This window comes from Wolffia australiana, chromosome 18 (assembly GCF_029677425.1).
Source record: "Wolffia australiana isolate 7733 chromosome 18, ASM2967742v1".
In the NCBI taxonomy this organism is placed as follows: Eukaryota; Viridiplantae; Streptophyta; class Magnoliopsida; order Alismatales; family Araceae; genus Wolffia; species Wolffia australiana.
In genome coordinates, this window is record NC_135852.1 from 7,757,606 (window position 1) to 7,782,716 (window position 25,111).

At 38.0% G+C, this 25,111-nt stretch overlaps 2 protein-coding genes and 1 non-coding gene across 3 annotated transcripts; 1 reads left to right on the top strand and 2 right to left on the bottom strand.

Annotated features, from left to right (window-relative positions):
- Nucleotides 1-13,367: 13,367 nt before the first annotated feature.
- On the bottom strand, nt 13,368-16,544 carry LOC144714886 (glutaredoxin-like protein). The gene is made up of 5 exons (XM_078589691.1): nt 15,538-16,544; nt 15,018-15,304; nt 14,130-14,421; nt 13,866-14,065; nt 13,368-13,782 (listed from the first exon to the last, which is right to left on the bottom strand). The coding sequence occupies exons 1-5, from the start codon at nt 16,477-16,479 to the stop codon at nt 13,629-13,631; spliced, it is 1,875 nt and encodes a 624-aa protein (XP_078445817.1). The 5' UTR covers nt 16,480-16,544; the 3' UTR covers nt 13,368-13,628.
- Nucleotides 16,545-16,849: 305 nt separating this feature from the next.
- LOC144715373 (U6 spliceosomal RNA) lies at nt 16,850-16,953 on the top strand. The gene has a single exon (XR_013584602.1). It is a non-coding gene; the product is annotated as a U6 spliceosomal RNA (small nuclear RNA).
- A 2,374-nt stretch (nt 16,954-19,327) lies between these two features.
- On the bottom strand, nt 19,328-23,983 carry LOC144714985 (peroxisome biogenesis protein 22-like). Its single transcript, XM_078589818.1, has 8 exons — nt 23,774-23,983; nt 23,350-23,589; nt 23,196-23,243; nt 21,043-21,099; nt 20,869-20,970; nt 20,281-20,346; nt 19,815-19,916; nt 19,328-19,716 (listed from the first exon to the last, which is right to left on the bottom strand). Exons 1-8 carry the CDS (start codon nt 23,876-23,878, stop codon nt 19,612-19,614), a joined length of 825 nt encoding a protein of 274 aa, XP_078445944.1. The 5' UTR covers nt 23,879-23,983; the 3' UTR covers nt 19,328-19,611.
- Nucleotides 23,984-25,111: the final 1,128 nt, after the last annotated feature.

Consider the following 25,111-nt stretch of genomic DNA (forward strand, 5'->3'; position numbering starts at 1 on the left):
AAACAATCTTTAGATACAGTGAAATTTTCATTGCCAATGAAAAATTGCTCTATAAAAAATACATGGTGACAGTAATAATTTCATTACTAAAGTAGTTAAATTTTAGTTATTTCTATAAAATATTTGAGGTACTTTTTATTCTGATTCCACCCTTGGTTGACCAATTGGTTTTTCGATTGATTTTGAATGTCCAAATAATTTTGTAGTACATGTACCCCTTGAAACCGGACAACCTTTCTATATCATCCAACTCAAACTTTAGTCAACCACATAAACTCGCATACTGCTTTTTTACATTAAAGATTATGAATAAGTATTCCAATAGGTTAGGATATGATGTCTTTAGAGATCCTTTCGAGCTGTTGGTACTCTGCCAAAATTTCTGGAGTTGAAAATTATATTTTAGGATGCATTGAAATATTTATTTATCTTTGTGTAAACTATTAGCATTTAACATTTCATATTTTTCCTTATATTATTTTAGACATTCAAGATATTGATACAAACTAACAGAAGGGCATGTTTTGATCCATTTTACAAACAGATCAGGCAGCTTCATTTTTCTTAATATTTATTTATCCATCTCAATACTAGTGACTTTACATATGCACACATTATAATACTAGTAACTTTACATACTAGTCACATCAGTTCATGAGGAACTTGACCATTTCTTTATATTCATACTTAGTGACAGTGAATTGATGAACGTAATGTACTAAAAAACTTTACATATGCACACATTATTTTTTATTGATCTACCTTATATCAGCCTCATTATATAGTTCAATACAATATAAAGATATTTAAATTCCTGACTGCAATACCATATGTCATTGAATATATTATATTATTATTTCCACTTTCTCTAGGCTATATAAATAATATTTAATTAAAAATATATAGAAAGTATAATTTAAATCTCAATTAATATGAAACCAAATTTCGTCTAATTGATTTTAAAATCTAGAAGTTTATATAAATATAAATGATAATATAGTGATATATTTTTACTTGCCTTATTTCTATATTATCTTTATTATTTTATTTCTGATACCTGGACTGTAATTCTACAACCAACCCTTCTTCTCATTTCTAGAGTTAGCACTTTTGTATGCTTGAAGCATAGGGTAAATGCATTTTAATTAAATTAACAAAATACATTTAGTCATGGTGTTGATAGGACAGCCCCTACCTAGTGGAGACAGCTCTAAGTAAAGTACTAAAGAAGGTAAATTTGGTGATTTTGGTAAGTACATGAACGGATGGAGGCCCATGAAGTTCCAATGGCCGACCTAAAGGTTGATTAGATTCTGTCATTACCTACATGTTTACCTAAAGCACATTGACAAAATAATTTCAAAGAGTACACATTCATCTCCAAATTCTTCTCCTTTATGTCCTCATTAATTTTAAATGAAATATTAGTTATTTCGTTTACTTGTAAATAATTTTTAACAAGGATACCAATAAATAAACTATTTCCCAGCCCCAAAAGCCTATTATTCTTAAGTCCTCAAAGCCTATTACTAGTTCACCCCCAAATCCAAAAAGGATCCACTTAAAGCTTGTTTATCAATTTAGTCCAAATTGATCACAGATATGTAGATAATTTCTCCAGATATATTTTCAAAGATGTATTCCAGTGGAAAATACTTTGAATACTACATCATGTCTAACTAGATGGTATGATATAACTTGATTTTACATATACTGTGATTCTTGTAATCGCTTATTTTTATCTCTATTCCCTCTTATATGTTGATCCAGATTTAATCCTTCTCATAATCAAAAGCACTTATGGATGTTTCATTCTTCTCTTGTCAATAACTTTAAAAGTACTTAAAAAAAAATATGGAAAACAATACACAAAATCAGGAGAACCTGAATAGCAGTAAAAGCTTATTATTTGATGATTTTTTTAATTAAATCTCTTGCAACTTTCCCACAAGTTGAATATTTATTTTTCCCTCTTCTTTGGTGCTTCTTCCCACACACCCAAGGCACCAAGAACAGACTTGTTGGATCTCAAAAGCTCACTATCTTTCAATCAGCCCACATGAGTAGGAAGCAATTTTAAAGATCATATTGAGAGTTATCCATGCCTCTATTTATATTTTAGATATATGGATGGAAAGAAGAGGGGGAGAGAAACCAACCCAAAAAAATTAGCTCAATCAGACGTGAATTTTCAGTTATTACGTTTTGAATTTGGAGCAATCCTAGACCTTCATTTTTCTCTCTCCTCATCATCGGCCTTGATTCTTCCTCTTTTTCCATTTTTGGCTGAGCTTTCCAATCCTCAGATATTCACAATAATCTTGATCGCCTCATCTTCCACATCACGCACTTCAAAAACCACCACGTGTACTTGTAGGAGAAAAAGACAAAACACTACTTTATGTCTCTTTTTGAATTTGTGACATGGCAGTGTGTTGGGGTGAGCAACGTCATAGTATTCCCCTTTTTCCTTGAATGAAACACTGATGCCTGTCATTCTCGTTGTAGAAAGGGGAAGATTCCCCATTATTTCTTGACATTGCATGCATTTTTGCGTGCTGCGTTAGCATTCTCTCCTTTGTATTTCTCTTTTAATGATTTGCGGTGGTACACGTGTGCGACACGAGTACCGCCGCACCTTTTGACTTTTATCTCTCTTTTTACTGTGATTTAAATTATCTCATTTTTTCATTGGTCCACATTGCCTCATGCAAAAGAAGTTCATCAAATGTAAGCTGATTATTGACGCTTTATGGTATCAAGATCCACGATGCCATAATTTCATCTTTTCGCAATGATTAGCTGCACATTTTAAATGGCGACACACGGCAGGCGCATTTCAAAGCCAAAAGTAGGTTAATAAATTATTATAAAATAAATACTAAGTCATAAAAATATAACATATGTATATATATATATTTAGACTTAGAAAATTCGCATCTCTCTGAATATATATTCAAAAATATATAAAAAGTATATTCTGAATCATAAACTTAAGGATACAATGTCAGAAAATTCGTTTAAAATTCAATTAAATCCCCAAAAATCATAATATCAATAAAATTTGATTTAATCCTTTTAAACATGATAACACACATAATTAATTATTTTAAGGTATAAAAATATGTAATTATCATAGAAGTAAACCAATAATTTGTGTGTGATGAGGTTTTATAATGGTTCCCTTTGTTCCCCAATAACTTATTTACTCATGTGTCAACTAAGTCAAATCTCGATGATATTTATTTTTATGAATGTTATAAATTACTCTTCTTTCCAACAAAAAAGTAAGAAAGTAAGAAAAATATTTAAAGGATGATCTTAAGAACAGTTTTGATGACGGTGTGAATCTTGAGTCACATGATTTTCCTCATCATTTCTTCAAATACTTTATCAAATGCTAAGATTCTAGAGGTTATCTACTGTTATTTATGTTATAAATAACGTGTGTTGAATAGAAATCAAAGAATATTATCATGAATTTCAAAATGATAATTTTGAAACCAAAATAAATAACAGTTCAAATTCTAGGGCACAATCTTGTTCTAATTTTAAATTATTAAAATATGTACTAAAATAAAGTCTTACTCATAAGGATCTGTCATGGTATCAACAAACTTGTGATTCAAAATTTTCTCAAAGACACCCTGTAAATTCAACAGAAGACTAGATCTGATGCTTGTCCTTGTTGTGGAACTTTTCACCAAGAGAGAAAGAGATAACATGATTTGATTGGGGCTAAATCTGTCTATATGTGCTTCAAAATTGAAAGGGAAATGTCTATAATTTTCACAAAGCTAATGGAGAATTTTCTTTAATGCGAGAAAAAAAAGGAGGCAGATTAACCATTTTAAGTTTACATTGATATAAGCACAACTTTGCCATTTGCTTCACACACCATAGAAACTAAAACTTATAATTGCATTTCTTCTATGAATATATGAAATCATATCATTCAAATATTTAAGTTCATCAATATAATATCTATAAAGTATTCTATTAATTATGATATGAATATATGTTATGTAGATAATTCCATGTTTGGCCATCAAGTTTCACTGGCCATATGGTGTCAGATAATCATAAATATTTGAGTAAAGAAAGAGAACATAAATATATAAGTCGTCATAGAAGTCTGGATTCCTAAATGGATGATTGTCCCCATTGACCAAATGGTCAACCAACACGTATTTTCAAATAAATGTGTAAGTTGTGTAGTTTGAACCATGTGAAGTCATTTATCTTCATAAGCATAAATCCTGATATCAATAACATACCTTCTACAATGGAAATTTTATTTACTAAAGGTTGGCTCTCCATAATCTATTTTCAACATTTATCAAAAGGCATAGATATTTTCATAAAATGTACTTGGCTTTTATATTGAACAGCCTTAAAGCCCATTCCAATTATTGGTGCTGCTCATCTGGTGTCAACCATTCCTATTTTACCAACTTCCAGTCAACCATTTATTTCTAACTTTGGACCCTTCTGTCCAGAACACCTGCCCCCCAATCACATTTATGTGGGAAAACATAAAAAAATGAATGAGATAATGACGTTTTAATCTTTCTGTGTCTTAATTGAGAGCATTGAATGCCAAAGGGTAAAAAAAATATGATAGCAGGAGAGCCCTTCCGCTTCACTTTCACATTCTAACTTCGATAAATGATAGACACTCAAAAATTTTGAGAAATTCCAAGATAATTTTTATATAGATAGAAGGTCTATTTTAAGATCATATGATTTGCAAAGATAGCAGAGATAACCTCAAAAATTCAACCCAAAACTCCTTGACTTTCATATGTCATGATTTTTATTTGAACCCCTCTCAGCCATCTGTTTTCTTTTATCTTCATTCCTCCTTGGGTAAGATCGCTAGCATACCACGTGAGAACATTCTAAATGTTAGATTAATACCATGAGTATTCCATATATCTGCATTAAAATGACTCTATATGTGTTATAAAGGCTAAAATAAATTTAGGATTTATATTTTATGAACGTTTGACATTAAATACATACATAAAATAAGTTTCTAAATAAAATATATATATAGAATTTTATGATAGTAAGTTCCTGAAAAAATATTTTTATTAGAAAAATATATATTATCATAATTTTGGACATATCTCTAAGATTTTAAGAGTTAAAAATTATTTTCAGAATTATTTAATGGGTTTTATGAATTTTTTTGAGTTTCCAAAATTTCCTTGCCACTAACAATTTGCCACATGTATCAAGGACTAAAGAGAAAATCAGATGAATAAGAATGATTCAACTTCAAATTGTAATAACCTAATAATCTAGACTGAGTATTGTGCTGAAATTTTGAGAATAGCATTTTCTCTTCTCTCTCTCCTTTATCCCTCCATCCAGTTGAATCTTCAAAAACCATTCATAAGAATAATTTAACTTTAGACCCCTAGGTTCATGTCACAATCATCATGGAATTTCTCATACTTTAGTGGGATGAGTGTAAGAAACTTATTTTTAAGATTCATCAAGTTTTGTTGGTGCTCATCATCGACTAGAGTTAGAAATCAAAAGAGAATTAGAGAGGCTCTATGGAATAATATAAGGATCTATAGTGAGGAATCTTGTGATTATTACATTGTCTTATTATCAACATCATCCACCTATTATCATCCATCGATTCACGTCTACCCATCCACATACGTCACATCCATCACACCCATACACGCCATTCATCTCTATTTTTTACTTCATCTTCATTCACCAAAGTCACTTATTCTATTCATTTACTAGTTATTACATATAATCATCTTTACTTATCCTCCTCCTCATGTCATTGTATTTCTAATTTTTACATAATTCCACTCCTCCAACAATATATAAAAATGCATTCAATCCCTAATATGTAACTACATGATGATGTCTGACCTAGGCAGATGTACGTGCGGGCCCCGACTCATGGGGATTCGCCGAGTTCCGAGCTCCGGGGTGGGTGACCGGTGGCGGTGACGGTGACCTTCTGACCCTCGTCGGAGCAACGACGGTGACTAGGACGCCGAACGGAATATTTCCATCGCCGCTCGCACGTAACGGACTGGCTCAACCCTTATCAAGAAAGACACTTGATTCATAGTCTTCTAGAAAGTACCTCTCACCTAAACTAACCCGATGTGGCAGAGTGTAGTTGGAAAGCATATGACAAAAGATAAATTAACTGGCGAGCGAAGGGAATGACATACCTCTGGAGTCCTGACGTTGAAATGTCGCTATACTTATGGGTGCAGGCCAGGGCGAACAAGGCGGTGGTGTTCTGGTGCGCAGGCGCGACGGCAGCAGCGTGTGGCGCAATGTTGACAGCGGCGGCAGCGTGGTTTGGCGGTGGTGCAGCTTGGCACCAGTGGCAGCGAATCAAGACATGACACGGCAGTAGCGGCGCGCGACGATGACGATGATGGTATTCTGGAGTGTGGGCGCGACGGCAGCGCTGCTTGGGTTCGGCGACGACAGTGGCATGGCTTGGGGTGGCGACAGCGAGTGGCGGCAGCGCGATAGTGGCGCGACGGCGGTGGTCCACGGTGGTCTGGCAGCAGAGGTCACAGCAGCCGACGGCGGGTAACGGCGGGTAACGACGGCCCGAACGCGTGTGTGTGCAGACGGCAGCGATGGCGGTGGGGGATGCCGGTGGCGGCGAAGTCGACGGCGAACACGGGCGACGGCATCGGCGAGGGACGGCGGCGAGCGCCCGCGACCGTGGCGACAAGGGGGATCGGCATCGGCATCGGCGACCTCGCAGCAAACGGTGGAGGTTTGGCGGAGGACCGGCGGCTGCGGTCAGCTCTCCCTCATCCCTCTCTCTCTCTCTTGTTTTTTTTTCCTCCTTTTTTTTCTTCTTCTTCTTCCTCTCACACGAACTTTGACTTTGACTTTGACTTGACCGAGTTCAACAAGGGGGGCCCATTAGACATAGGGCCCCCCTTAAAAACCCAAAAATATAAGGAAAAAAAAACAGACGAAAATAGAGAGAGGGGGTCGAAAGGAAGGGCCTTAGGGGTGGATATGGCCCGAAACATGTTGAAAATTACGAGCATGGGCATGTCTTTGCATTTCCTTGGTGTGCCGGTCAGGATGGGCTCAAACCGACGGCTGTCAATGACGATGGTGTAGGCTACGACGTTGTCTTCAATGGAGTGGGACTGCTCCCTCCATCACAAGGCTTACAAAATTTATTGATTTACCCAAATAACGACTCCAAGTGGTTAGCCGAACTATCAATTTATTGTCAGGTCATCCTAAAGTTCAATGAAGAAGCTGACAATTTTTGCATTTAAGAAGATTCTGTTAGCTCATCCTAAAGAAACCTATGTCCATTGGGATAAACTGTCCTCAGAATCTCAAAAGTGTACGAACCACAATCCATGTTTATTATCTTTTGGAAAATAAAAATGCACCATGTGTCTTGCTTAATTGATGCTTTGACATCACATTCATTGTAATTTTAATTGGTTATTTTTATTTCTAACTTGTGCCCTTCTTCCACATTACACTAGTCATTATTTTAATGGAATTGTTTTTTCATCGGAACATCTCTCCTGTCATAACAAAAAATAACTAAATATTAGCTAATGATTAACCATTATGATAGCAATATTTTTAATGTCATAATGGTACCTTTTCGTAATTATTGAAGGCCCAATCATTGATCATGGTCATAGATATTCTGCAGCCAATGAATAACCATAATTGAAAGTAACAGGATAACTACACATGGGAAAGTTAAAATAAGCCCATAAAAAATCCTAAATCACTCTAAGTAATACCAAAATATATTTGATTTCATAAAAAAAATTACTGTGATTGGCTTGGAGGTATCATTCTTCAATAGCTGCATCTGCATGGTTAGATTCATGTGATGTTTTTCTTGGTTTGTATGTCCTTATGCATTGTATGATTGACATATATACGGCTGACAAGCCAATCACATATTCTATCTCTCTTTAAATATTCATTAATAAAATATTCATTATAATACATGTGTGATGCTTATGATGAAGTCCATGAATATATGACGCGACCTTGTGAATTTTGATGAGATCACAAACACATATCACTAAGTCTTTAAGCATGCATCTTAAATATTATATTCAAAGGATACTCACAAATACATCAAAATATCCAGATAGATGAATACTACTTAGTCACACTCATGTGATGAGTGTGGCCTATCCCATTGCATGCTTTTTTCTACCTGAAAATTTGAAATTCAAAAAGTCCTAAGGGTAAGTAAGTTAGGAATAATTTAATACTTATATGATAATATCACATAAGTATAAATATTAGTGTGCTAATAAATTTTATTTCATTAATTGTTTTGGTTATGCCCAGATAATAAGCATCGTTTATGCTTAAATTAGATAAATCTCCAAATTTTCACAAATTCCTGATTTATTTTATTGTATGCAATTATTGATGAATTTTGAGACTAACCCCGATTCATTATGTAGATTTAGTTAATTATCACATTTTCTTGAAGTTCTATTTTTAAATTCAGGACTAACTCAAATTGATTTTTTTTGGATGAAAACTAGAGGAGAGGGAGAGTGCAAGCCCCAATTTGAAGGACTAATATACAAGGAGGAAAAGCAAACCCCAATTTGACTCTCTGGAGAGAGAGATAAGTATAGGTCCCGATCTTCCCGGACGTGGAAGATGGACGGGACAGGACAAATTTGCCCTGTCCAGTTCTCCCGGGACGAATTCTCGTCCCGCCCAGGGAAAAAATCATCACGTCCCTCATCCTGGACGGGAAAAAAGATAATTTGATATTTTAATCTATTAATATAGATTTTTCTAAGTTTTTTAGGGAAATATGGAGGAGAGAGAATCCAAATGGACATATGTACAATTATTTCTGAGCAGCGTCAGTTTGCACACGCGAAAAAATACAGGGACTTTGATGCAAATTGTCAAAGCGAGGCCATGTGGCTACATCATATCCGACAGTTTTTTGTCCACATTCATCCATCCATCGTCCAAGACCTCCGGACGGTTGGTTTTTTTGTCCCACGGGATGAAAACTGTCTTGTCCGGTGGTCCCTGCAATGAATTTTCAACCCGAATTTCGTCCATACCCTTGGAAAGGATGATTTTTTGTCCCAGGACAAAAAATCATCTCGTCCGCATCCTTGAACTATATGGATAAGCCAAAATAAGGTGTAAATTATCCAATTAAAATCCCTTGTCGTTGTTAATTTTAGCTTAAAAATAAAATTTATAAAACCCTAACTTAAGATGTATAGTGATAAGTATAGGTATTGTCCACGGGAAGCTAGTAAGGAATTTAATTCGTGATCTACTTGAATAATTTTACCGTCATTAGAATTAATTTAATCTTAAATGAAGATCAAATCACCCTAATTAGATAAAGAATTGGAGAGGAGGGTAGAGGAGATGGGAAGAATAGAAGAAGGAACTCTAGATTGACTTATTTGATCCAATAAATAACTTCAAAGGAGTCAAGTAGAGGGGTTAAGAAGGAGATTTGGTTTTAGTATGTTTTTGGGGAATTGGGTATTCAAATTACTTACTATCTCATAAACACAATCTAATCTTCCTAGAAATTAAAAAAATTATAATTTATTTGTTCTTAATTTGCAATTGGAATAGCTAGATCGATTCCGCTCAAGCCAAGCGATTCAGAAATTCAGACCAAGATCAAGAAGAATTATAAAAAATCTCACAAACACTTAATCCAAATTACACTAAAATTCAAATACAATGAAGTAAAAAGTACCAAATATAGTTGATCCAGGCTTGTTCTCCTCTCTGTCTTGAAGGGGTGAAAGAGCCCCTTCTAGAATGACCTCCTCAACTCTATTTTCTGCTTTTATACTTAGGTTAAAAGATACAAACTACCATTTTACCTCCAATAAGTAATTAATTTTTATTCATCGATGTAGTCTTGACAAATGATCCATACAGATAGAAAGAGGAGGTCGAGATGAGAAAATCCGACTTCAGGATCAAAATTTATTATCAAATAAATATTGACCAATCAGAGTTGTTGGATCAATATTCATTTATTTAATTTAAAATTCTCATTACACGCAATCGCGTGTCACTTCCCAGTTGGCTGGCGAGATTTTCGGCGCATCCTCTATCGGCGTGCCACGTACCCCATTTCCTGAAATTAAAAGAAGGAGAAAAATAAAAGAAATATTTTTCACAATGCACTTACCTGTGCGTTTTTACTACTGCCATCCAACCAAAAGTCACCACGTCACCTCTCGTGTGCGCGCTTTTTATGCATCGCACGATCGGTGCACTTACCGCCCTCAAAGGATGCATATGTGGATAGCATTTAGACCGTTTGATTCTCTTTCGACAATCAAGATTTGACCTTGTGGCCAGAAAAATAAATCTCTTTGAGTTTTGCACAAAAGTCCATGCTTAAATTCACGCGCACAAATGGACACAGCCCTAAAGTATTTATGCATCTGTCCCTCTGCATTCTCTCTCCTCCATACTTCCTAAAAACATAGAAAAATCCAGATTATTTTGATAAAACCCTCAACTAATTTAATTGGATCTTTACACCTGCAATGCGCGATCCAGAGTGGTTTTAAGGGCATATTTGCAAACAAATTTCAGAAAAGTGTGTACGCCTTCAGAAATTGATTTAAACTATTTTTTTCTCTATAGTTATATCCTTGTTCTATTTAACATTCATTTCTTCTTCGAATAAATTCCCAAAAATTTCAATAAAATTCTTGAAAAATCTAAAAAATTCAGTAATTCATCCCCACATTAATTAGCAGTAAATTTATTTTTTAAACCTGTCATTTCCATTTAAATAGAGTTACTCCAATCCTATGTAAATTTCATAAAATTCATAAATTAACATAAAAGTTATAATAAAATCAGAATTCACTTGAAGTAATAATTAACATGTAAATATATGATAAGAACCCTATTTTAAACTCTTTAAATGGATAGAATTGGGCTAATTACTTGAATTAAGCACCAAATTAGAGTGTTATCAGAGACCATGTCAAAAAGGGACATGATTTGTGGAACTAACTCTATAATTTCAATTTGGAACTTTCCTATTAGAGCACATAGATTTTGGTCAACACTAAAATTTAAAATGTAGCAGTCCCCTAATTGCCAGTAACAAGGTCCAAGGGCTTAGAACACTAGGGCTCCTCTACTTCAACTTCTCATTTCCCTTCTTTGTATAGAATCTTGTGATTTGTGCTCTAACAATGATTCGCCAAGTGAAACAATTTTTTTTAATATTTATTCTTGTTCCCCAACAATGTGGAAGAAATATTTTAGGATCTATGATCAAGAAATTGAAGAGGACGCACCAATCTACCTTTATTAGGAGTAGCAATAAGGTTATTCAGATTTCACTTCTTGATTACTCATATTGCCCTTTTTACTGGTTTCTCGAAGATTGCTAAGGTCTTGAGCTTTACAAATCATCAAAACATACTACAAATTCCTCATGTACAAAATGTTTCATCTAATTGAATGTACCACACATTTTGGACTGCAAATCCATTGCCCAGACTCGCAGCTGCCTTACAGGTCACATAATCGCCCGCACAATCAGTATTTTTTGGTGTTGAGCTTGACAAAACCAAGGTATTTATCTTTTTCTTAATATTTTATTCAAGAAAATATCCAAAAGTTCTCCATATTTTAAATGCTTACATCCATTATTTCCATCAACCATCATGTCCTAATGTGATTAGCCTATGCATTCTCTTATCTATGCCTATATTGCCTTCAGATGAACTGAACATATGAAAAAACATTTTATAGTGAAGAATTGGTTGTTTTATCCCTGAAATAGACTTGTTTGATCATTCCAAGATTTTCTAATCCTACCTCAACCTTTCATAACCTTTGACTAATTTTGGGTTGTCAAATCCACAAGATATGTGGACCCTCCGATGATGAGTTTTCTCATCATACATCAAATCTCCATGATATCTATGTTGTCTGATGACAATAATATTGTGCTTTCCATAATATACATGCAGTTTTAGTAGTCCATTGGAGTATGAACCTTCATAATACTTTGACAAACACAAGTAAATATTAAAAGCTTTATAGCTTGAATGGAGTGGAACTATGATCACATGAAGGTACAAAAAAATCAGAATGATATGATCAACTGTATTAATTTTACTTTAATTAGAGTGTTTGAAATATATGTACTCAAAACTATCATACGATAAAAAAGAAAAATAAGTTATCACCTTGTTGTCTGTAAGGAAGATGGCATATACATAAATGTATCTATATTTATGTGTGTATAAAAAAGGGAACAAAGAATGTGTGATTTTATGCATATTTGATTTTAAAGAGAGAGGAGTGATAAAGAAAATGTGTTTTGGATAGAGACGATGGTATGTTTGTGTAGAGAGAGAAGAGAGTGTCGAATCTCTGGGCTGAATTCATTAAACATTGGCCACCCTTACACGTGAGAGCTTTATGTAAAGGTCAATAGTCAAAATAAATAGATATTTGGATTGTGATAATATCATGTATTTATTAATATCGTGTATCAAAAGAAAGCTAGATTTGGATAGGGATGATGAGGTATGTGTGTACAGAGAGATTGGACAGAGATAGTGACATTTATTTATGCGTAGAGAGAGAGAGAGGAGTAATCAAAAGAAAGAGAGATTTTGACAGAGATGATAAGACATACGTGTAGAGAGAGATGCGTATTAAAACAAAGAGATTTGGATAGATATGATAAGGTATGTGTCTAGAGAGATACATGATCAAAAGAAAGAGATATCTGGATAGAGATAACGATACATGTGGAAAGAGATGGGAGTGATCAAAACAAAGAGAGGATTGGATGGAGAGGATGAGGTATGTTTCTAGAGAGAGAGATCAGTGATCAAAAGAAAGAGATATCTGGGTACGGATAATGATATATCCAGAGAGAGAGAGATAGGGTTGATGAAAAGAAAGAGAGGATTGGATAGAGATGATGAGGCATGTTTTTAGACAGAGAGACGAGATCGAAAGAAAGAGATTTGCTTGAGATGATGATGTATAATTGTAGAGAGAGAGGTCAGTGATAAAAAAGAAAGAGATATTTGGGTAGAGTTAATGATACATATATATTCTATATATGTAAAGAGAGGGAGATAGAGAGGATTGATTAAAAAAAAAGATTTGGATAGAGATAGTGAGATAGAGAGATAGAGAGAGACAGATGTCTTTGTACGTGTGAAGAGAGATTAATATATTAAAGTTTTGAGAGAGAAATGAGACGATTTGGTTCATTCATTTGTGGCCAGCGTCTTCTGTGGCCTTGTCTTTTCTAGCTATCTATTAAAATATTTATTAAAGTCAACATCAGCGCCATTCAAAGGTGGGTCAGGTGGACACATTTATCTTCCAAGACTATTCCCAAGAACTTAGTTACATGGACTTTAGTGCCGAATAATTTCAATACAAATACCCAATCAATCATTTTTGTAATACAAATAGTTTTTATGGTGTGTGATGACAAACCGCCTCCACTTTCTCTCTCCTGGACTCGCTCTTTCTCAAGCTCCAGGCTGGTGAGAAGGGAGACTTTCCAATCTCTCTCTATCTCGAGAGGCTGACGTGGCCTTTCTCTCTCAAGAATTCAAGGCCCAGTCGTAGTCTTGATAAGCAATGTGAACCGGGCCGCCGTCCCTTTGAAGATGAGTCAGCAGCCCCGCCTTGGTGGGATCCAAGTAGGTCAGTACCCACGTCAGCATCTCCTTCTCGTCTCCGAAGTCGGCGTCGTACCTGTTGACCCCGTGTGAGGCACCAAATTCAAAGCCAAGGAACAGACAAATTCAAAGTCAACTAAAAGACAAAGTCAACCATACCACTTGAAGATCCTGTTCACATAGACCGTTCTCTTCTCCAGGTCAACGTGGAGACTGTCGCTGCCACGGAAGAACTCCCTGGCGGCGTTCCTCAACTCCATCTCGGTGGCCTCGCCGGAGAAGAATCTAACCACCGGGCCGGACCGGGACCCTTCGCAGAGCCCAAAATGGACCAGCGGGTCAACCTTCGAAACCGCCAGCTGGAAATCAAGAAGATGTCAATGGACTAAGTCATCTAGAAAATGTCAACGGTCAAAGTCAAACCTTGAGGTGCTGGTCGGCGGCGCCGAAGGGCTTGGCTAGGGTGTAGGGCTGCCTTCGGTTGCCCCTGAGGATGCCGTTCTTGATGGCGGCGAGGGAGAAGGGATGGCCGCTGACGATGTAGAAGAAGTCCCCGAAGAAGGACCGCCGTTCGATGGCATTCTCCGGCCTCCCGATCTTGATGATGGCATGGATGACCATCGCGTTGTACAGGTTCAAGAACAAGGCCGTCAGCTGGTCTTCGGACACTGCAAGCAAGTCGACGCGCTGCAGCTCTTCCACGAGGTTCACGTATCTGTGCAAGGCGCATAACGACTCCCAAGTTAAGCGTGTTCAGCGTGCACTGCTCTACAACTGGTCAACCTGACTCAAAGTTGACCTGACCCAAGGTTGTGCCAACCCTCACATCCATTTGCTCTCTAAGAACGGGTCAACTTAGTCAACCCAGGAGTTGGTTGAGCAGACTAGACCCAGGTCAACGGACCCCAAGTCAACTTGCAGTCTGGGGTGCGACAGTCTACCCATGGATTTTTAGGGCCGATGAGATTCTCAGACCATGGTTTTATGGTTGGGTCGGGATGGTCAACCCGACCCAAAGTCTGCCCTAGACCTGACTTCCCCTCTTTGATTGGTCAGTTTAGTCAACCCACGGGCCAGTGGGCCCCCGACCCCACGCAAGGTCAACCCAGCCCCCGACTGGACCTCTTGGCCAGGTCAGGTTTCGTCGGCCCATTGGGTCATCCGGTCTGACCTAACCAGACCTGCAAACCCAATTAGTGAGGTCCCCCATGAGGTTCTTGCACTGGTAGTCTGCTTGGCCAAGGTAATTGTGTAAGTGAACTCCAAAGTTCAGCATGCTCAAGCAAGCGAAATACGAGCCAGAATACACACCTCCTGAACTCTTCGCTGGCGCTGATTAGTGCGTAGTCGAGGTGGCGGCGGTCGTCGGAGGCGTACGACTCGAGAATTGCTGTCATGAGCTTGTTGAGGCGGCGGCCGACGACGAGAGCAGGCTTTGGCTCACTGTCCTTAGTCGATTTCCTGAAATTAAAACACCGGACTATGGCTGGGTCGTGCTCCAGAAGCCTGTAAAGCTGAGGGCCATCCTCGAATTCCTTCTCTCTGGAGACGTGATGAATGAAGTGTTTCCTGCAGAGCTCCCTCCCAATTTCCACGGCCTGGCATCAAGGGAAGAACAGAAGGTCAACGCCATTAAAGAATTTGCCAGAGTTCAAGGCATAGGGGAGAGGATGATCCAAAATATATTGCAAATTTAAACCATGGTGGGGTAAGAGGGGGCCCAAGCTTTTAAATTCATGATGTGGACAACCCTGGGCAGAAGAAGGAAGGCTGGGAATCGTTCTGAGATTGAAAATTGAGAAGGGGGGGAGGGTTGAATTGAATTGCTTACCCTTTTCCTACCACAATCGAGGTGATCAATGATGGTCTCCACCAGATCAGACCCAGAGAAGCAGTTCTTGACGAGCTTCACCTTGCTGAGCCGATCCTGGATCGGAAGCCGGCGGCGGAGCACCCGAACAATTCCGATCAAGGCATCGGGCCGGTCCTTATCATCATCATCATCATCATCAAAGCCATAGACGGGCGGCCGGGGGGCGGCAGAGGGGCAAGGGCCGCCGGCCAATTCCCTGAGCCGCCGATCGAACTCGCCGCTGTTTCGAAGGGAATTGAGCGCGACGAGGCCGCCGACGAGCACGTCGTTGAAGAAGATCTGCGGCACGGCGGCGCAGCCGCCACGGGCGACGAGCTCCTTCTCTCTGGAAGGGTAAACGTCGACGTTGATCTCCACAAAGGGCAGTCTTCTCTCCCGGAAGAATCCCCTTACAGCAGTGCAATCCCGGCATCCAGACCGCGAGAAGAAGCTGATCCGCCCTTCAAATTCAAACCCTAGATCGTCCCTCGGCATGACCGTGACCTTGAATCCGGAGAGCTGGATCTTGGATTCCGGGGCGGGTTCCTTGAGGGAGGAGATCCGACGAGCGAAAGCGGAAGAAATAAGGCTACTTCTATCTTTGATATACCTTCCAATGGCGGATCCACCGTCGGAAAGGGATCGATCGACGGCGCGGAAGCTCTGGCCGGTGATTCCGAGGGGCTTCTCGGGCTGGGGAAGAAGCGGCGAAGGCCGAACGAGCTTTTCCTCGAGATGGATCATCTCCGGGGTGGCCGAATCGGAGTCTCCGCTCCAGGAAATCGGCGATCCGGAGTCGGATTCATCGGAATCTTCTTCTCTGGAGAATTCCTCGGATTTCTGCAAAGATCTGATCTTTTGCTCGATTTCTTGATGGGTCTGATCGCCTTGATCTTCTCCATCGCCGGCCGATCGAACCATCGCTCGCCTTCTTCTGCCGCGCGAAACCAGCCGAGAACGAACACTGCGATGGTGGGGAGGAGGAGATTGAAATGGCGGGGTTTATATTGGGGGAGAAAGAACAGGCCAAATTGCAGAAAAGCCCTCCAAAATAAGAGAATTTTCTTCACGCCCGTGGGGGTTGACCTAACTGCTGACGTGGCATCCCTGCTGGCATTCGCCCCCAGATTGTGACTGTGGGGTTGGCCCCAAAGTCATACTTTGGTTCCACATTTTTATTTATTATATTCATGACATTGATTTAAAAATTAATCTATTTTTTAAGTGGGTTTGGTGATACGGGTTGGTTTTGTACCGTGAGGATTAAGGGTAGGTCCCTAGCTTGACGGATGTTCCTTCTAGGGACGTCGGACGAGAAATTGTAACGATACAGAGAAGATTAGCATGGCACCTTCGTAAGGAGATATGGTCCTACACGGAATGGTGGTGGGGTTAAATTACAATTGGTGCACGGGTTTAGAGCCGCCTGTTGACCACATCTGGGGCATGTGGTGACCTATAGAAAAAATCAAAGAAAAAGGACTAAAATATAATAAGAATTCCTTTTTCCTTCTGCCTTTTTTATGTGTATGTAATTCAACTCAAGTTTTTCAGACTATTAACAAGTCCAATAAGACTGGATTGATCACATATACCCCAACTGGAGATTTTTAAATAGAGAATTCATGTTTTGTTTTTAGTTGAGCAAAATATGACATTTTATAATTGGTAGATTAAGTACATAAGAAGTAAATTTGCAACAGGCCTAACCGGAGTAGGGCAAATTTTCCCCAGTGGGCCGGTTATGGGGCAGTAATCAAAATCCCACCACTCAAACAGTTAGGCGATGGTGCCTGCGCTTGAGAGCCTGTTAATGATCGGAAACATAACTATATTTAATGAAAAAAATACATTTTTGAAATTGTGATGACATGTAATTAAATCATTTATAATATGGTTTTGTACTTGATTTATGCTGCTTATTTTAATGTTCTCCCATGTATTATTCGCCATTTATGGTTAAAATGAGAATAACCTAAATTATTTTTTCAAGTCCTAAATTTATTTGACTTGTTGATTTCTGAGACTAGAACCACTGGACTCCAAGTCAAGTGGATTTTTCTCATATCTGGTTGTGGATTTTTCTCACAACTTAAAAAAATTAGACGATAATTTATGGATGCAAATAGGAGGAAGAAAGAAGCCTACGCCACAACTTGGACTAGGGGAGAGATCTCAAGCCATGACCCATACCTGACAAAAGGGCCCAATATCCAAGAAGACCATCATCGGAGCCTGTTTTAGCCAGTTTAAGAGTTGGATCAAATGATGGCAAGAATTGTGGAACTAACCTACAAGAATTGTGGAATTTATATGTAGTCTCATTCTCTCTTACTTTGTATGTCATCAAGGATTTTGACTTTCAACATATTGGTGCCCTAGTGCATCAGATTTCTTTGTTTTATATGTTGTATGGGAGAGAATTCAATTTGAATAAGATTTATGGAGAAAAAATATCAATTTCTCCAAGAGTAAAGTGACAATAAGGTCTGTGCTATCTCGGGTCTATTATTTAAGATTTACAACCTTTCACTCTAGGTAAATCTAGTAAATAGCATAGAAGACAATCTTTCCAACACCACCAACCTCGATAAAAATTCCTCATGTAACAAAAGTTGCCACATTTTTTGTCCAACCCACCCCATCCTCCAGCTCCGCCACACCCTCCTGGCTACAAATTCTAGCTTGGTCAGCATAATCACTGGCAGAATCCGATTTTACACTGCCAATCAAAGGTATTTGAATTTTTTTGGGTTGATTTCCTACTCTAAAATTATCTAAAATTTTAATAAAAACTTATAACATTAGTAGAATCTATTAAAAAACACGAATATTTATTTTGTTTATCTGAATTACTTTTTACTAGTTTTATTCCATTTAAGGAATTTAATAAACACAAAATAATCTAAAATACCAAAACTAACATTACACATCAAAAAATGATTTAAATATATCTTAGGCAAAATTAAATCTCTCATTTCCTGCTCACTATGGATTCAATCCTTACATACCCTGTAATGTGCAAGACAACTTTAATAAATAGTGTTGCGTAAATCAAAGAGACCTATTTTAACTTAAAGCGACATATATTAACTTAAATATGGGTTAATCAACTCGTGACCTCAACACTCAGAACGAACATGGTGGCCAATCAACCCACGAGTCCTTGTTAAGATTACCAACTTTTTTATAAATAACTGATCAAAACCGTTCAGTCGCTCAACCCCAAGACCCAGGCAGTGGGCAGGACAAATGCTCATGGCCTTGTGCGAAGTGTGGTTCAAAATTTTGAACTGCAACATGCAAAAATGCATAATTGCCCAAGGTTTATGATTGTCCTATCCTCAATGAGAGAAGTGAGCCAATTATTTTTAAATGAACATTTTGATCAAATATTATTAGTAGTACCCCCCCCTATTATCCTTACAACCTCTCACCCTCCCTTCCCTGGCACTCTCCTAGACCCTAGAACATGTATTCCTACTACCAGGCTGTTGCCCCCCCACCGCTACCGCTGTCGCCATCACTCTAGCTCTACTCTATACTGTCGAATGCCTGAGCGGTCCGAGGAACGAATATTCAACACGCCCGCCCGCCACTCAACGCAGGGCTGTTGGGTGGTTTGATAATTAGCCCACTAGAGTAAAATTTTGAACCAAACAAAGCGCCCAACCTTAGCACAGGAGGCTTAGCTGAACCAAAGTTCAGATGCAGTCAGCGCAAAAGAGAAGGAAACTAGTTCAGACCCTGTCAAGTTTATGAACAAAAGTCGAGAACAATCTACCTCTTTCTGTCTGGAATGGGCCTTTTCAAAACATTTTGGCTGTTTATTATCAACATCCAGCAGAGTGGGTCCAGAGTTACTCTCTCACTGCAGAGAGAGAGAGAGAGAGAGATAAAGAGACATAGGTACATATATATGAAGGGCGAGAGAATGAGAGAGAGACAGACATAGGGGTACATATATATGAATGGTTAGAGAGAGATAAAAAGACAGAGAGATACGTATATATGAAGGGTGAGAGAGAATGAGAGAGAGAGAGAGAGAGAGTCTCAGCAGGTTTGAGAGAAGTATTGCTCCAAGCTAGAGGAGGAGATGTTTGAGGCCATTATGTTGGAAGCTTCTGGCCCAATTTGAAGCTGGAATCTGATGAAACGCTGCAGATGGACGACAAGTGAGAGAAACCAACCTATATTAGGTCAATCTAGAGATATATATATATATAAATAAATGTATATGTACGATTGAGTGATACCGAGAGGCCTTGGATAACAGATGTGTTTGTGTCAATGTGCCAGTCAGGCTCCAGTTGTCGAACAAACGAGGCCCTTCCATTCTCTGTCCCACAAAAGAGAACCTAGAGAGAGAACGAAAGAGGAGAGCGAGATCATGGACTCCGCATAGATGAGCATTGTAGAAAGCGAAAATTGGATATGAGTATTAAACAGTCGAATAATATTCTTTTCAGCAGCCATTAAATTTATAATTTAATCCAACTACATGCACATACATTCTCAAAACATCAAACTATCGGTTGTTTGTTCAAGATTTTGCAGACTATAGTTTCATATGACTTCTACTCCATTGTATCTTCATTTCTGTCCATGACAGTGAAATCAGAGAAAAGCTGAATATTATAAATTATTTATTTTTCTTGCTTAATTCCAAAACCAGAAATTTAAAGTAAGACTACATAATTTTCCACTGAACCATTAACTCACTTTCTCTCTATTTAAGAGGCCAGAATCGAACAACCCAGCAATCTCCAACGCTGCCAGAACTCTTTCCTGCCACGAGACCCAATAATGTTAACCATGATCTTGGGTTCAAGTCAGATAGACTTGTGAAGACAGAATAACGGTAGCGGTAACAAAGGTATTGACGATCTAATTAGAAAAAAAACCAATATTATAGATAATTAGGGGGTAACAATCCAGGTCTAGGTCAACTATTTTACTGTCAATGATGCAGCCAAAGTCAAAGTCAGAATAAACAAATCATGAAAAATAATGATTAATTCATCATCCACGTAGGTCAATTCATCATTAATCAACTCATGCGAGAGGGAATGAGCAAGAAATGAGGAAGAGAGAAGAGAATTTAAAAAAAAGTAGAGGAAAAATAGCAAATGAGTTATTATTGATAGTGGGATAGAGCGAAGGAGAAAGAGAGTGTTAAGGAGACAGACATATTCTTTTTTCTCTGTTTTTCCTTATTTTCCCACACGACAGAAAGAAACAATATGTACAAATAAATCAACCTAGACGGAATATTTGGTCCAGGAAAAGATATTGGATGAATAGATTCACCTCGGTATGATCATCGTCCACAGTTTCCATAAGATAAACGTCACAGGACTGTGCAATTTCCAATAAAACCTCCTTGGAAGAATGTCTCACAGTAGCAGACATCTGCAAGATATAACCAAATCTACCACGTTCTAGAACACGTATTACTAATAATTAGGAAAATTACTGAAAGACCTTCAGCTCCTCTGGAGTTGTTTCCTCTAAAATCACTCCACGAAGCTGGCAAGTGACCTGAGTTCCACAATATGATCATCATTTAGAAGTTCCTCGAACAGAAACTAAGGCTAGGAAAATGATCCAATAAGAAAATGAGTAGACTATCCCTCAATCAGAAAAATTGTGGCTCAAACGAAATTAATGGAAAAAAATGATTTTGAGAAGTTAAAACACAGGAATTATCCAGAAAGCAAATTTTCGACTTTACATTATGAAATTTAAGTTGATATGGCTAGTGAGCTCCTTAATACCTAGAGAATTTCTATCCATCTGTCTTCTCTCGACAACATATGAAATGAGCGCACGCAGAATATGAAATGACATAACATATTGAGCCAAGAAAGAGAAGAATTACTTTCAAGAAAATGCACTGTTCTTGTAATTTTCGCTGTTTTTAAAGTGAAAGCATTGGAAACTTAGCAAGCGTCGGTCCTATTACATTGGTAGCTAGTTCTTTGCTGATATTTTTTCTATTATTAGCCATTTAAGAAACTAAGCAAGCAGAATGAAAAGTAAGGTTCGCAGGCAATGACAATTTTGCCATCCTCATGCCAGCATTTGTCACCTTCACAAACAAGCCACATCTCCAAAAGGTTTGATTTAGACGAGTAGGACCCGTTAATATAAATCAAATATTATAATATTCTCAAGCCATGGGACACATCCCATTAGTCACATCCCATCCCATCTTTTGTCATGGGCGACATGTTTGAGCCCTGTTCTGGCCTCAAACTCTATCCATGGTTACCCTGGATGAGTGAACATGACGCTGATGAGAACAAATTCATCATCATCATTGTTGACACTAAACTGGGGCTAGCAGACTATTACAAATTCATCATCATCATTGACATCCTCAATTCCCACCATTGTCATTGTCATCACCATATCTCATCATCATCTTCTTCAACTCTAAATCTAGTCACAGTCATCTCCAAATCTTGTCATCATCATCATCGCCATCACCAAAATCTCGTTTCATCATCATGATCATTCACAAATCTTCGTCATTCACATCCATGTTTGGGCTTCGGAAGAATGATGGTGACAAGATTTGGGGATGACGATAATATTATTTAGAGAAAATGATGACGAAATTTAATGATGAAGGTGATGATTATGAGATATGAGATGATGATGACGATGACAGGATTTGAGGATGAATATGACAGATGATGATAATGATGATGATGAGAGGATTTGAGGATGACTGAGGCAAAAATCATCATCTCCATATGGCATCATCATCTTTACCCCTAAGTCTCATCATCATAATCTCTCAATCTTGTTATGGTCATTCCTGAATCCCTTCATCGGCATCATCATCCAAAAATCTTGTCATGGTCACTCCCAAATCCCTTCATCCGCATCGTCATCCCAAAATCTTGCCATGGTCATTCCCAAATCCCTTCATCAGCATCGTCATCCCAAAATCTAGTCATGGTCATTCCCAAATCCCTTCATCGGCATCGTCATCCCAAAATCTAGTCATGGTCATTCCCAAATCCCTTCATCGGCATCGTCATCCCAAAATCTTGTCATGGTCATTCCCAAATCCCTTCATAAGCATCGTCATCCAAAAATCTAGTAATGGTCATTCCCAAATCCCTTAATCGGTATCGTCATCCCAAAATCTAGTCATGGTCATTCCCAAATCCCTTAATCGGTATCGTCATCCCAAAATCTAGTCATGGTCATTCCCAAATCCCTTCATCGGCATCGTCATCCCAAAATCTTGTCATGGTCATTCCAGAATCCCTTCATCAGCATCGTCATCCCAAAATCTTGTCATCCTCATCAACATCCCTGAATCTTGTCATTTTCATCCATGTTGGGTTAGAGGAATGACGATGAAATAATTTCTTCATCAACCAATGGATGACAAATTCTTCATCGCCACTACCATTCTCAAATCGCATCATGTCATCGTCATCTAACCCAAATCTCGTCATCGTCATCTTCATCCCCACATCTCATTATCGTCAACTTTATCCTACAACATCGGGCCATCACCATCCCCAAATCTTGTCATCTTCATCCAACATTGGTCTTTGAAGAATGACAATAACAACGATCAAAATCCACAAACCCTAGAAAAAGAGGAATCCAACCTTTCTTGCACCGTTTAATCTCCTTCTCACGATCTGGCCAAGCGAGAGCTGCAGAAAAATTCAACACCTAAATCAGAAATTAGGTCAAGATTCCATGGAAAACCCTAGAGAAGGAAGAAAGAGTAGTCTGTGATTCAGTTATTATAGTTCTCACTTCAGCAAGAGGACGATTAGATTCAGTGGTATGGTTCTCCGAGAAGCTCAGCTGGGATGAATGAATCTCTGCGTTCGTCGATGACTCTCTTGCAACGTTAACCCCACTGCTTGAAGATCCAGCATTTGATCGTTTTGAGGGATTTATTGAGGGCCTGCTGGGTGGAGGCGATCTCAAGAACTTCCAAGTGAAAATAATCGCGATTGCAAATCCAGCTAAAGCTCCAAGAGTTCCAGCACCCTGAACGAAAACCCAATTGAAAGAAAGCGATCAAAACGTCGGACAACAAGAATTGGAAGTAGAAAAAAACCTAATGAAAGAGTGATTTCGGTTAATTTCAAAAAGGAGACGATCAAACTAAACAAAGAGAACAATTTCCACAATAATCTACCACGGCAGGAAAAGGGGTCGATGAGGGTTCAACCTTGTTGCTGAAGAGGAGCATGACAATCTCCGTGGTCTTGCGATGGAGTTGCAACGACAGCTTCTTCACCAGATATCCGACCTGCTCCGTAAGATACTCCGCCATCGCACAAAAACCCAATTTGCAATCGGGATTCAACGGAAATCTGCAGTTCTTCTCAGGATGAGAATGCCAAGATCGTCGTTGCACAAAGCTAACATCTTTGATTAAATAGACAAAAGGGTCTTACATTTTATACGGAATCGCTTGTGCTCTGTCGGAGAGAGATATTGAATTAAAAATATGCTTCAAAACTGCAAAAATATGCCAACCTCTAATTATACATTTGTAGGAAGATCTTCACCTTACTTAGGCTTCTAATTACTTCAGGATTTTCCTGTTCATTTGGATGATCATATTAAGAGTTCATGTTCTGTCTGTCAATAAATATGGGAATGAAATTGATATGTTAGTTCAACATACCATTTTTTGTGTATTTACCTTTGATGGGCAAAGTTAGAATTGTGTTTGTATTGAAATAGAAATATTCAATTAACATAATGATTTAACACCCTGAACTTCTTCATGGTTCCCTTTTTTAGATACCAGTAGCTTATAGTTTTTAGCTAGTGGTTAAAATGGAGGGTGTATGTTTATATTAGAGTTGTATTTATATTGAAATACATATATCCAATAACTTAATGATTCAACACCTTGAACTTTTTTATGTTTGTCATTTGTGGATGTCAATATTATATAGGTTGTAGCCAGTGGTTAAATGGAGGGTCTGTGTTAATTGAAACTGTATATTAGAAAATCATGTGAAATTAGTGGTACCCTACTTTAGGGTCTTAGTCATTATCAAACAATTTATATCGATGCTTATTTCTAGCTTATATGTTTTGTAACGGTTAAGTCTTCCACAAATATTTAATAAAAATGGAAAATTCATTGTACGAACCAAGATAACAATAGTGTTTTCATAACCTAGCGTTATATAGATTTTCCCTTTGCCCTTAGGTCATTTCCACGTAAAATGTCCCTCTAATAAAATAATTTAGTAGTCTTTCATGATATTAAAGCATGGGAAATTGAAGATGATATTATCAATGGTGATAAGATTCTATAGGCAAAAAATATATAATTCAATCATAAAACTAGTTGGATTATGATACTTGTGGACATAATGTAAATGAAAATTTGACTATTCAAAAAGAGAATTAAATTTGGTAAAAGGATGAGATGATTTATATTCATACATTAATTATATAGTCATAACTTTATATTTAAACCTTATTGCCACAAATGAAGAAATTATATTGGCATGACAGAGTTTGATGCTTACAAAACACCAACTGC

Excerpts from the sequence above, each read along its gene's own strand:
- LOC144714886 (XM_078589691.1), bottom strand. The coding sequence starts at position 16,479 with ATGGTTCGATCGGCCGGCGATGGAGAAGATCAAGGCGATCAGACCCAT. Across the intron at positions 14,066-14,129 it reads CCGCCGACCAGCACCTCAAG|CTGGCGGTTTCGAAGGTTGA; the intron begins GTTTGACTTTGA and ends CTTGATTTCCAG. Across the intron at positions 13,783-13,865 it reads GTGAACAGGATCTTCAAGTG|GTACGACGCCGACTTCGGAG; the intron begins GTATGGTTGACT and ends CGGGGTCAACAG.
- LOC144714985 (XM_078589818.1), bottom strand. The coding sequence starts at position 23,878 with ATGGCGGAGTATCTTACGGAGCAGGTCGGATATCTGGTGAAGAAGCTG. Across the intron at positions 20,347-20,868 it reads TGGACGATGATCATACCGAG|GAAAGAGTTCTGGCAGCGTT; the intron begins GTGAATCTATTC and ends GTCTCGTGGCAG. Across the intron at positions 19,917-20,280 it reads GCCTCTTAAATAGAGAGAAA|GTTCTCTTTTGTGGGACAGA; the intron begins GTGAGTTAATGG and ends TTCTCTCTCTAG.